General features: G+C 38.9%; 1 protein-coding gene across 1 annotated transcript in view; it reads left to right on the top strand.

Annotated features, from left to right (window-relative positions):
• LOC132181540 (uncharacterized) overlaps positions 1–9,152 on the top strand; it is a 9,652-nt gene extending 500 nt beyond the window's left edge. Inside the window, exons 2-10 of the mRNA XM_059594796.1 lie at positions 67–220; positions 411–585; positions 1,520–1,635; positions 2,043–2,102; positions 3,277–3,427; positions 5,151–5,217; positions 5,486–5,557; positions 5,672–5,737; positions 8,785–9,152. Coding sequence (XP_059450779.1) covers positions 67–220; positions 411–585; positions 1,520–1,635; positions 2,043–2,102; positions 3,277–3,427; positions 5,151–5,217; positions 5,486–5,557; positions 5,672–5,737; positions 8,785–8,919 — 996 coding nt within the window. The 3' untranslated portion in view covers positions 8,920–9,152. The remainder of the gene's footprint in view (positions 1–66; positions 221–410; positions 586–1,519; positions 1,636–2,042; positions 2,103–3,276; positions 3,428–5,150; positions 5,218–5,485; positions 5,558–5,671; positions 5,738–8,784) is intronic.
• Positions 9,153–12,706: the final 3,554 nt, after the last annotated feature.

The following is a 12,706-nucleotide window of genomic DNA, read 5'->3' as shown; positions in this document are numbered from 1 at the left end:
GATTGATACAGAAAACTGGGGAAGAAATTGGGAAATTAATGTAGTTGCAATTTTAACATTTTGCAGGAGCAAGTGATAAGATTACATGAAGCAGAGTCATCTCCGGTGACTCAATTTATTTTTTGGGTGTGGAGTGGGTCCAGATACTCTGGTCTCTTGTGTATGGGGATATCATCTATCATGTATTTTGTCATGGAAGTTCTTTCCGATGTTTTCTCTGGTCAGTAAGTTCTGTCCTCATTTGTGACCATTCGTAAGTCTTGAGGCATAAGGTGGACGTTGTTCATCATTATGTAATTTTCCATATATTAAGTGTGTATTTACTTCTCTTTTTTTTTCAATTAGAACTATTATTAGCGAATTATGTTGGTATATCCGGTGATTAATTTTATCCCCTTTTATAATGGCAGCTCAATCAATTCCTTTATTTGAGACGGCTTTTACTAGATGTATACTTATCATGATATTGTCATATTTTTGGCTGAGAAAGAGCGGGCATTCAATACTTGGACAGACACATGTTAGAAAACTGTTAATTTCAAGAGCCATAATGGGATATCTTTCGTTGATGAGTTATGTTTATTGGTAAGGAGAATCCAAAAGCTATCCTTTCTGTATGTATTGATTGTATGCTTTTTATTACTGGTGCGTGTAACACATCTGGAATATTCCCTCATTTTTCTAGTGGGAATATTTATGTTTAGCTAGGACCATATGATTAGATACGTTCTTCAACAAGTTCACTTTCCTACATCAGGATATTAGATCAAATTCCAGGATCAGATGGTAATTGCATCATGTGTTTTCAGCCTTCAGACGGCAGTAGTTACTAGTGCTATATTCTGCATGTGGATCAATTAGCTGTAAGTTACCAATATATATTTAATTTGTAACTTTGCATGATTTTTTTTAATAATTTTTTTCTGCTGTGGCAGAAGGGTAGGAGGGGATGATGGCACCCACTACTCACGGCCACACCAAGGCAACCCTGAGAATGGTATACCTGCTGGCCCTATAGAGTTAGGTACCACCCCACCTTAATATGATTGTAGTGGAATTCAAACACAAGCGTTGATCGAGGAGGATGAGTGCATTTATCTGCCTAATGTAGTGGTATAACTTTGTACGAACTTATTGAAACATAATAATGTTCCAAAAAAGTAAAGAAAAAGTACAGTACCTTAGAACATAGCACTTTCAACATGAATTTCTTTGAGATCTAATATTGATAAATCTATCAGCTTGCGTTACATAATTTTCACTTACCCAAAAAGAGAGTTACACAACTTTTGGTAATGGCGTTCATACAGGAAATGACCTGCTATCAGTACACACTTTTACTTTGCTGCTGTATTCTAACTCTTTGGCTTATGCTTTATGTTCACTTATCCTTTGACCTTTCTTTAACCTGATATACTATGCTTGGAAAGCTTTATCAATGTATTGATTGGTTATCCTTAAGAATTGATTCATTGGTAACCACTGTAATGACCTGATATTGCTTTTCTTTTCAATTCAGCATTCAAAGGTTACCTTTGTCTCAGGCTATTGTATTAAGCTTCACAACACCGATTATGGCATCAATTGCAGCCAGAATAATTTTGCATGAGAAGTTGAAAATTGCTGACATTGGAGGTATGGTAGTATACTAGTATGTAAGATTTTATCATTCTTGTCTCTTAATCCCCCCCTCAATGTAATACTATTAGATAGCTAATATGCCCCATAATTGTACATACTTCGTTCATGTTTATGCTATGAAACAATAAGCACTTTAGGTATCTGGTGAAATAGATAGGACATGGATCATCATGTTTAGTGGCCCCAGATAATTTGGGGAACGACCATAATGAAGAGTTAGGCAAGAAGCTGCAGAAGTGGTGGTGAAGCCATCCAGCTGCAAATGCTTTGTATCATATAGGATAACACTACTTGTCTTTAATTTTAAGTTGATTTCAATCTTTCAATATTGGTACAAAACTTGGAACCCTTCTGTTAGGGCACTGAATGCTTGCTATGTTAACTATCATAGCATTTTCCAGGTCTTGCTTGCAGTTTCTTTGGCGTGCTGTTCATTTTCAGACAACTACTTACCACAAAAGGTACAGAAGCGAGTTAAAGTAGTGTTCTATATGCAATGCCAAATGTCTGCTCTTTCGCTATCTTATTTTTCTGCCTTTGTTGCTATTCCATGTTATATGCTTCTTTGTGCTGTTGCTATGCAAATGCTATCTTATCCTCTCTGCAAGAAAGCTAAAATTGAACAACAATCTCCCAGGTTTACCTAAGCTCTCTCTCTCTCTCTCTCTCTCTTCTTTGACTGTATTTGATTTTTCCATCTTCTGTGCCTCATTTCTATTGTAGAGTTGAGAGAGTACCTTGCTTTGATGTTCATGTTCTCTTGTCTCATCTCAAAAAAGTTCAAAAAACTTTTCTCTTATAAGCAAAAGACATTTTCATTATTGTACTAATGGAATATTGTAGTTAAACTATACATAGAAAAGGAAGCATGAGTCTTGTTTTCTGACATGTGGCATTTAGAGACTCTGTAATATTTTGAGTTTCCCTATCTCATCATTGAAGAACTCAAAAAGTCAGCCCTTTGTATTCCTCATTGTTTCCATATCCTTTTAGTTGTTCTTTTATGTTGTATTCTCTTTTGCTAGTAGTCTAATTTTTCTTCAAATAACCTAAATCCTATTGTTTTCCTTTTCTCAATTTTAAGTTTTTAGGTAATAAAATGGAAGAGTTTCTTGTTCCATATTTTCATTTCTACTGTTTATTGTATATATAATTTATAAAGAAAAAGAAGGGGCGGGGGATTTGCTCTCATACCACATCTTTGACAATTACTTCCCTCATCCATTGCATTTGGTGTAAGCTGTCAAACTCTGTGAAACTAGAACAAAAAGAAGGCGTGGGGGGTTTGTTCTCATACCACATCTTTGACAATGATGTCCCTCATCCATTGCATTGGTTGTAAGCTGTTTTATAGCAAATTCTGTGAAACTAGAACCTTGAATTACCTGCTGGATTCCTGCAAAGTAAGCAAGTTAATGCTTGTAGGATGAATGGGTAAGCAATAGAGACTAAAGAACACATTATGTCCTTTGCTTTTGCTTTATTATCTTCCCCTGTGGTCTTTATTTCTGGCTTTATGTGTGACAGGTTAAAAATCTTTCTAGGACATATTGCTTTGTGCTTATAATGAAATAGTGAGTGTATTCCCTACAACTCTGCCTAGACTAGTGCATTATTGAATGTGGACTTCTGCAGGAGCCTTAGTTAAAGCTGGGGAAACAAGCAATATATATCTTAGAGGGAGCCACCATATATATTTGGTCTTAGTTGGTTTATTTTCATCAATAACGGGTGGAGTCAGCTATTGCCTCATAAGGGCGGGAGCAAAGGCATCTGATCAACCAGTGTAAGTAATATGACTTTTCTATCTTTACTCACCACTATAGCATATAATCTTCTTCATTTCTTTGCCATCAAACTACTGAAGCTCAAAGAAAGTCATGCTATGCTGTTGTGCTCACATTTGACATGGCTTTCCTTTTTGCATGGTATCTGTTAGAAGAATTAGGGTTTGAGTCATTAGGGTTTTGGGGGTATTTTAGTCTCTATGGTATTTCCCTAATCCTATATAATAGGATGCTTGTATTAGGTTAACATAAGTTGAATAATATAATAGCCTCCGCCTTTTGTGTTTAAACCATTCATACAAACTATAACATGGTATCAGAGCTTGTTTCGATTCTTGGGTAGTTTAATTTTCTTCTTGGTGGCAGCACTGCCCGTGTGGGCTAACCCACACGGGCAGTACCTTCAAAGAGCTCCAAAGAGTTCCGTAGAGCTGTTTTGTTCTTGTTTTATGGTGACCGGAACTCCTTCCGGTGAGAAAAAAATATATATATATTTTGTTTGTTTTTGATGTTCTGTGATGCTGGCCGGATGGTTCTGCGGTGGTTTTCTGTCTTGTTTGAAGCGGCCGGAGTGTTCTGTGGTGGCCGGAAAAGTTGCAGCGGCCATCGGGAAAAAAAATATTCCGACGATTTGATGCTTTTGGTGTTGAAACGTTACTGTGTGGCCCTCTATTGATTCTGTAGTTGCTGTTTTTGAAGTGGCCGGAGTGTTCTGTCTTCTCCAGCAAGTTCCGGCGAGCTCCGGCAATACTCCGGCAATGGTCCGGCGAGCCTCCAGTGACTGTTTCTGTTCTGTTTTTCAGTGTTTTTCTTCTGTTTTTAGGTATTGCCAGCCTGTTCTGTGTGTTTCCGGCCAGTTTTGAAGCCCCGACGAAGTTCCGGCGTATGTCCAGCGAAGCTCCGGCAAAGCTTTTTGTTTTTCCAATATCTGTTTTTCGGCGAATCTTGTTGGTTAATCATGTGAAAATTTGTTGTTTGTTTGTTGTTTGTGATTGATGTATCCGACCGGCCTTGGATTCTCCGGCGAGAACCGATCAAGTGATCGATGCATCCGACCGGCCTTGGTGTTTTTCGGCGAGAACCAATCCCAAGATCGATGTATCCGACCAACCTTGGATTCTCCGGCGAGAACCGATCAAGTGATCGTTGCATCCGACCGGCCTTGGTGTTTTTCGGCGAGAACCGATCAAATGGTTGTTCAAGTTACCAACGAGTTTTCGACCGGCGTTGAAGTTTTATTTAATTAACTTGTGTGGTCCAAGCAGTTCCAGCTTGAGGGGGAGTGTTAGAATATGTTTTCTAGTTGTTTTTCGTTTGCTTGTATATTCCAAGCTGGATTCATATGATGTATATGCTCCAGCTTGAGGGGGAGTGTTAGAAGAATTAGGGTTTGAGTCATTAGGGTTTTGGGGGTATTTTAGTCTCTTTGGTATTTCCCTAATCCTATATAATAGGATGCTTGTATTAGGTTAACATAAGTTGAATAATATAATAGCCTCCGCCTTTTGTGTTTAAACCGTTCATACAAACTATAACAGTATCCATGTCTTATGGAAGCTAAAGTGGTTGCTGCTAGATTCTATAGTAAATCTGAGTACTACATGAAATACATAACTAGAAAATAAAAAAGATATACTGGTGCTGTCACACTAAGATTTAAAAATTAAAAGATTATTATTATGTAAAAGTGATTGCCTTAGTAAGTTGTTTGCGCTTTTTCAGGGTTACAGTTTTTTCGTTTGGCATACTGGCTGGCCCTGCTGCTGGAATATGTACATTTGCATTTGAGGTAAGTTCATTACATAGTAAAAATACTGTTTAAAAAATCATTTTATTGTTTAAAGGTTCCATACAAGCCCCAGATTATCTGTATTACTAATAACCTGAGGACTGATTGCTGACCCTAATTTATACCCCTTACACCCTGGTTGACCTTGCATGCCGTGGTTTTGTTGTATAAGCATTTAATTGCATCCGTGCTGTATATATCTTCCGTATTAGGCATTATGTGTCTTTCTGTGTGTTTCTCAACAATTTTTTTTTCTCGCACGATGCAGGATTTTGTGCTGCCAGATTTGTATACATTTTTACTTATGCTCGTACTTGGTGTTCTGGCCTTTTTGGCTGAGGTGCTGTCCTGAACTTTATGATGAAGTGATTATATCAATAAAGCATGATATCTTTTTGTTTTGCTGACCATGTTCCTGCAGTATAGGCTTCTGAACTTGTGTGCTCAATTGCAGGTATTTTTAGCACGCGGTCTTCAGCTTGAGAAAACCAGCAAAGTTGCAAATGTCCAGTACATGGCGGTACCCTTCTTGCCCCTTACCCCCTCCCCTCCCCACATTTTTAGGTCAATACATTCAGTAAGAAGGGTAGTTACATATGGTGATGATTGCTTTGGGGGTTTATTTTCTTCCCTTATCTTGTGTTTTGGAATTGGGACGGTCATTTAGGAATTTTTTTTTTTTTTTTTTATAAGTAATAAGAAGTTTTATTAAAGAAGGAGAAAAGCGAGAGGCACCCCTAATTACACATGGAGTTGGAGTACAAAGGGGGCCAAAGCGAACCCAAAGAAAAACCCCAGAACACCCACCCAGAAAAACCAAAAAACCACCAAAAAACCCTCAAACAAACACACCAACGCAAAGCCCACTAACCAAACACCCTCATCCCTTCACAAAAGACTATGACACATAAATCTTGCTCTTCCTTCTCTTGGAGGACGCACTAGCATTGCCATAGTTATCGGAGCTTTCTAAATTTAACAGCTCCCTTATGCCCTTATTCCTAGTCCTTTTTCCTTTAGTCCTAGTCTGGGCGACGTCCATAACCCGAAGAAAATCCGCCGAATATGGAACCTCCTCTTTGTCTCAATCCAACACCCAATCAAGGGGATCGGGGGACAGCTCCCCATCCCAATCGTTGTCTTCTCGATCCCGCCCAAACTTGAAAGCTTTATCCAAAACTGAAAAATTGCATCCCACTACTTCATCATCCTTCACAGCCACATGCGATGAAGACTGAGACTCCTTTTTTTCTTTCGGACTTGGGTTAAGAAACCCTTGCCGTAGAAAGCCCCTCATCGGATTAGAGTTCTTAGAATCAGGCTTTCTTTGAGCTACAAAATCCCCTACACTAATTAAAGGTGTAGGTGACAAATTAGACACCTGACCGTGTGCAACCTCCGATGAAGTCTGAGCAGCAAACCCCGCCACTGGTTGGTAATGTATCTGCGGAGCACTAAAGGATTCCACCGCCTCAAGAAGAAGAGAATCATTCACCCGAATTCCTCTTTCTTTCTTAGCTCTCCGGTAGTATCTCACTGTTTGCTTATATATAGGAACCCCACTGCCCAGAGACATGCGTAACCTCTCTCCCAAAGCTAGCGCCCCTGCAGAATTTGCATCATGATTTTCCGGCAGAAAAATCTGCCCAGATGAAAGCGTAGAAGAGGGCGGGACCGAGACAAGAGCATCAGTAACGAGCACCTGGTTAGACCCGTTCGCCTTCAGAGGCACCAATGTCGACACGAGCAAATGTCCTCCTAGAAACCTCTCAATTTCTTCCTTCATAGACGCCAAATTCCAGTCCTCCTCTAGGGACAACACCTCACGAGCTTCCTTACTTGCCTGACGAAATGACTCCTCCAAGTCCTTCAAGATCGTCATATGCGTAACATCGTCCTTAACCACTTCCCGAAACGACTCAATCAGCCATTTTTGTGATTTGTTCAAACAAGAATCAACAATGGCATTAGAGGTGAACATCGGCGAGGAAAGAGGGACAGAAACCTCCTCAGCCTCAGCCACTAACACAGCTGCGGAAGAATCAACAGACGAGGGAAGGGCTGAGGTAAAAGGGTCAGAAGGAGGGTCACCGGCATGGACCAATGCATGAACAGGAGACATCGGCTTAAAATTCGAGGCTCTATCCCCCCGCTAGCTGTCATGGCCCCCAACTCCTTGTGAGACAGATAATCATCGCTGCCCAGAGATATGTCTTGCACCGACAGCCCAGGAGCCTCAACAGATAAAGGAATCACCAGAGAGGACAATGGCGATGTAGACCTAGAAACCATCGACGAAGCAAATCCAATACCCTCCGATGTAGAACCCAAACTCGACATCACATGAGCAGCCGCACCCGCGGGAACCACTGCGTTGGAGACCAAAGAAGTCACCGGAAGAGACCCCGGATTGAACACCGGCGAGGCAAAAACGAGCAACGGCAACGACTGCTCCGATAGGGCAGCCGCACAAGGCCCACAAGCAGACTTGCGTCCAGCTCTCAGCCTAAACCCAACAAGAAGTTTAGGCAGACCCATCCTAAGACAAGCCTGGTCTAGAACAGGCCCAGGCTTCGCAAGAAGCTTCTTCCAACGACCAGGAACCCAAGAGCCCTCAAACCAAGAAATGGGCTTAAAGCCCATCCCGATAGAGAAAACCTGAATCACATCAGCCCTAAGATTATTCAGATACGCCTTCAACAAGCGCACAACCCTAATCAACTTTGTCGCTGGATCTCCTCCACCACCCTTAACCAACTCAAGACAGCCCACCAGCGGAATATGAACGCCAACCGGCTTCACATCACCAGAATCCTTGGGCAGCACCGCCGCATAGGACCGATTCGAAATAGCATTCGGGATACCCCCTAAACCCTTCGTCTTCGCTGCGAGAGACACCAAAAATTTCCGTAGTTCATCCTCAAAGCGGCGCCAACCCCAACCTTCATGGCCCTCAGGGAACCAAATCACCCCTTTCCGAACATCATCAGCAGAGACCTCGGCCACTAAGAAGCGACCAGCCTTATTGCAGCCCTTATGGATCTTCAAAATCATCTCGCCCTCCTGAAACGATTTGGCGAAGAACTCCGACCCTTGAGATTTCAGCGCCTCCTCCACCATATCCGCCAGCCAATCGGAACATTGGAGGCTCAGAGAAAAAGAGCCAAAGAACCCTTTTCTCTTTTCTTCCAAGCGCAACTCTGGCTTGCCAGCTTTCGCCAAAAAGGAGAACGATTTAGCTTCCACAACAAATCTTCGCTCCATCCTGTCCATGGCAAACGCATCCTACGACCCCAAACCTAAGTCTAGCGGAAACGCGCCTGCACATGCCTCCGCTAGAGAGGAAATAGAGAAAACTATGAGAATTCTAGAGTGAGAGTCTCTCATCTAGAGAGAGAGTGATTGCAGGAGAATACTCTAATTGCTAATCATGATAACAATAATAACTTAATTTTAGGAAATTATTAGAGAACATTGAAAGAATTCTAATGAAATACTTGCACATAAAAAGAAATAAACAATCCCTCATCTTGTTAATTATGCTGATGCTTTTGTTGCCTTTTTCAGGCTGCCCTGTCACAATTATGGGGCATTGGTTCATCAAGAACAGCTCCATCCTTTGGGAGACTTGTTGGATGTTTACTCATTTTGATTTCAGTATCTTGCACAATGTATATTGGACCTGATAAAGAGATGGAGTGAGAGGTGTCATATTCTTCTAATTTCTTTGAAGGCCTGCACCCCATTAGGTGCAGCGATTTTTTGTTGTAATCAACTTTTTAATCTTCCTAGCTTCTAAGTGTATTTAGTTGGTTTTATTTCTTCACTTTCCTTGCTCGATTGTTTCCTACTCTAAAAGTTTTAGTGGTTTCAACATAAAGGTTCTTTTGACTCTTGTAATTATGGCATGTTAAATAGTAAAGGGCGTCAATTTATATTTGCGTGTCGAGTTTGAGTTGTGTCAAAGTATAACTTGTATACGACTATATAGATTAATTCTAACTTTACCAACTTAGTTAAAAGGGTCATATTCTTCAACCCTATTCAGCTAATTTCCTGTTGGGTTTTTATTGAGTTCGCAAATTGTGTAAAAAATTGTGAGCCTTAGTATTGTATGTTGGGTTCAAATTGTATCGAAACATAGGTATAAGACCATATAGGTTAATCTTATTTCGACCAATTTAATAAAGCGGGTTGGATTCTTCAACTATAATCCTTTAATTTCATGTTGGGTTCGTCAGTCGTATAAAAAAATTGTGAGCGTTTACTACCTTGTTTCTTGTTAATGACATTAGAGAGTGAGTCACTTCTATGGAACAGGATCCTCTCCAATTTAAATATCCTGTTAGTTATATTGTGGAAGTATTTTTGTCTTTTAACTTTTTAATGGGACAAAAATACCCTTTCAATATAATTAATTTGATATTATTCAGTTCAAATGAACTATAATGATCCTAATTCCACTTCTATATATAACAAAAGCGTGAAATAGGATCCTCTCTCCTCATTTCAAATGAAATTGAGAATATCTATTTAGTGTAAAAGAATGGGTAATATTGTAAATATTATTCTTCAATTTTAATGTTAAGACAATATTACACATTCTTTTACACTAAATGTATATTATCCATTTCAAATGAAATGGAGAGGATCCTTAACATTGGTTTGAATTAATGGCTTCAAAATGTGTGGTTTGACTTGTATTTTAAAAACATGATATTTTTAATTAAAAAAAAAAAAGGGGGAAATTTTAGAAAGCCCCCTTGAACTTCCAGCCAATTTGAAAAACCCCTCCTAAATTTTCAAAACTCTCATTTAGGCCCCCTGAACTTTGGTTTTCTCTCACTTTGGACCCTTTTAACATTAAACTACGTCGTTTTGTATCCTAAAATTAAACACCTACTCAGCCCAAAAACGACGTAGTTTAATGTTAAAAGGGTCCAAAGTGAGAGAAAATCAAAGTTCAGGGGGCCTAAATGAGAGTTTTGGAAATTTAGGGGGGGGTTTCAAATTGGCTGGAAGTTCAAGGGGGCTTTCTGAAGTTTCCCCAAAAAAAAATGTTTTTCAAACTACACTCCCTTGTCTGATACATTCAAACTGACATTTCTTTTTTTCAAATGCACTTTTAAACTGGATAATTTTCGTGTTTTAGTTTAAAAACATAATTAACTTGCGAAATCTTGGGGCCAAACATTTGCCCCAATGTTTTGGACTTGAAGCAGTACTAATGATGCATCTTCATTTTGCTATTTTGAACATCGAATGCAAAGTTCTGTTATGCATGATAATTCGTGTTTGCATGTCGAGTTCAAGTAATATCGAAGTATGAATATAAGATTATATAAATAAATATAATCAAACTTTGACCTTTTGAACTTATTAATTTTGTATCCACCTAGTTTCAAACAAACAAAAACACTTGAATTATTGAGCTCTTTATGGCAACAAAATGAAAGAATCATTGATGGAGTTTGGTCGTTGTAGCAAAGGCTGACCCTGCAATGTCCTTGAAAATTCGTCAATACAAAGAGGGTGACAACTCAGTACAAAAAAGGAAACATGAATAGCCATATGATCTGCACACCTCTGCTCCCAAACCTTACTTTATTCCATCAGTAATCAATGTGAATTTGCATGCCATATTTGCAGCTCTACAATCACAAAACTACTCTCCCATTTTGTGCTGCTAAAATCAGAAAAAAAGAACCCTAACTGACACGTGTAGGCCTGCAGGGGAGAGTATCTGCTTCCATCCATACACTTGGTGGTGTGGTTAGCACTATTAGTTCATTAATACATGGCATTTATTCCCAAAGCATAAACAAGTCTTTTTTTGGGGGGGTAAAAAGAGAATAATGGAACAATTGCTAGTACACACCCAAAAGAAATGGGTCACTAGGAGATCTTGAATAAGCCCTCAAGATTAGAGTTAATTACATAATTGTCACCTCCAGGATTTTGTATTGGGTTTGGCAATGCAGCAATGCATTGAAAAGCGGTTGTTTGGAAGCTAACGAAGTTATTCCAAATTCCAAATAATTAGTAAAAAATTTGAATAAATTTGTTTTTTTTTTCTTCTTAAGATTTGTTTATTCTTTTGTATGAGGATGGCAGATTCCTCACTTTATATCACACGGATTCATGGGTTGCTTTATTATATATTATCTAAATTATATGCCAATCCACAGTGGCGGCGGAGAATTTGTGGCCTAACCTCCCCCTTTTATGCTTTTTGACTGAATGTGCATGCATATGATGTATAGAGTATTCTTTTTGGATGTCATACCATCCCTTTAGTTCAACTATCCGGCACGGTGGGATATCGATGCAAGAGGTGGCGGGATCAGCGTTTGACGGTGGTGGAAGACAGGAATAGTAGAGGAGAGACGTCAAGAGGCTGAGAGGTGAGTCAAGTAAGTTGCATATGAGAATGAACTATTTGTGTCATTTATTTGAACGTACAATACTTAAAAGTATTGCACGAGATCTCAATCCTTTTGGAGCTATTTAAGGTATTCTCATACTCGTCAAGTCAAATCAATTATGCAGTAAAAAATTATGAATTAGGATTCTTTCCAGTTCATTTAAACCGGATAATATCCCGTTAATTATATTTGAATGGTATTTTTGTCCTATCAAAAAGTGAAAAGATAAAAATATCCATATAATATAACTAACTGGATACTTTCCGTTTCAAATTAACTGAAAAAGATCATGTTCCAAAAAACCATATTTTTCATATGATCTGGTTCTTAAAGGTGGGCTTTTTTCTACTCTCCTATATCATAGTGATGGATTATTTGTTTATAACAAGTTGGTTCCATTTGAAACTCAACTCAACTTTGGCTCATCTTATAAATTTTGAACACTCTAGGTCAAGAAGTTTGAAATCTATTGCTACAAAGTACCATGTATGATTGATTTATTAGATTGTGGATATAATACTTCTTTAAGATATTAAGTAGGTCCATCCTCCATCCTACTCATCCCACTCAACCCAAGCAATAAATTATCAAAAGTGAATGGAATTTGCAGCCCAAATAAGAAGGAGAATTGATTGTGCTATCATTCTACTAGGTTAATCAATTGTAATATTGGGATTCAGTAATATATTCATAATTTAAATAGTAAGAAACCCAATTGATTGCCCCAACCCATCTATAATGGTGCAAATCCCCTAGTTTTTTCTCCTTTATTTTGCCCCCCCACCCAAAAAAAAACACCCTTTTTTTGGGGAAACACAAGATCCATACCCCATAAGCAAACAAACCCTCATGGAAAAGAGAAAGTGTGAGATTCTTTATATTGTGAAAGCTTGAACATGATGAGAAAAAAACATAGATAAATATATATATATATATATATATATATATATATATATATGGTTGCTTGGACTTTTTTGCACTGTTTTCCCATGGGAATCGGACTTTGTGGGGGGAGTGGTCATGATCGTGGTGGGAAGGAATAATGTGGGTGAGGGGTTTAGCCG

The sequence above is a fragment of the Corylus avellana genome, chromosome ca5 (genome assembly GCF_901000735.1).
Source record: "Corylus avellana chromosome ca5, CavTom2PMs-1.0".
In the NCBI taxonomy this organism is placed as follows: Eukaryota; Viridiplantae; Streptophyta; class Magnoliopsida; order Fagales; family Betulaceae; genus Corylus; species Corylus avellana.
This window is presented reverse-complemented; position numbering and strand designations above follow the sequence as displayed.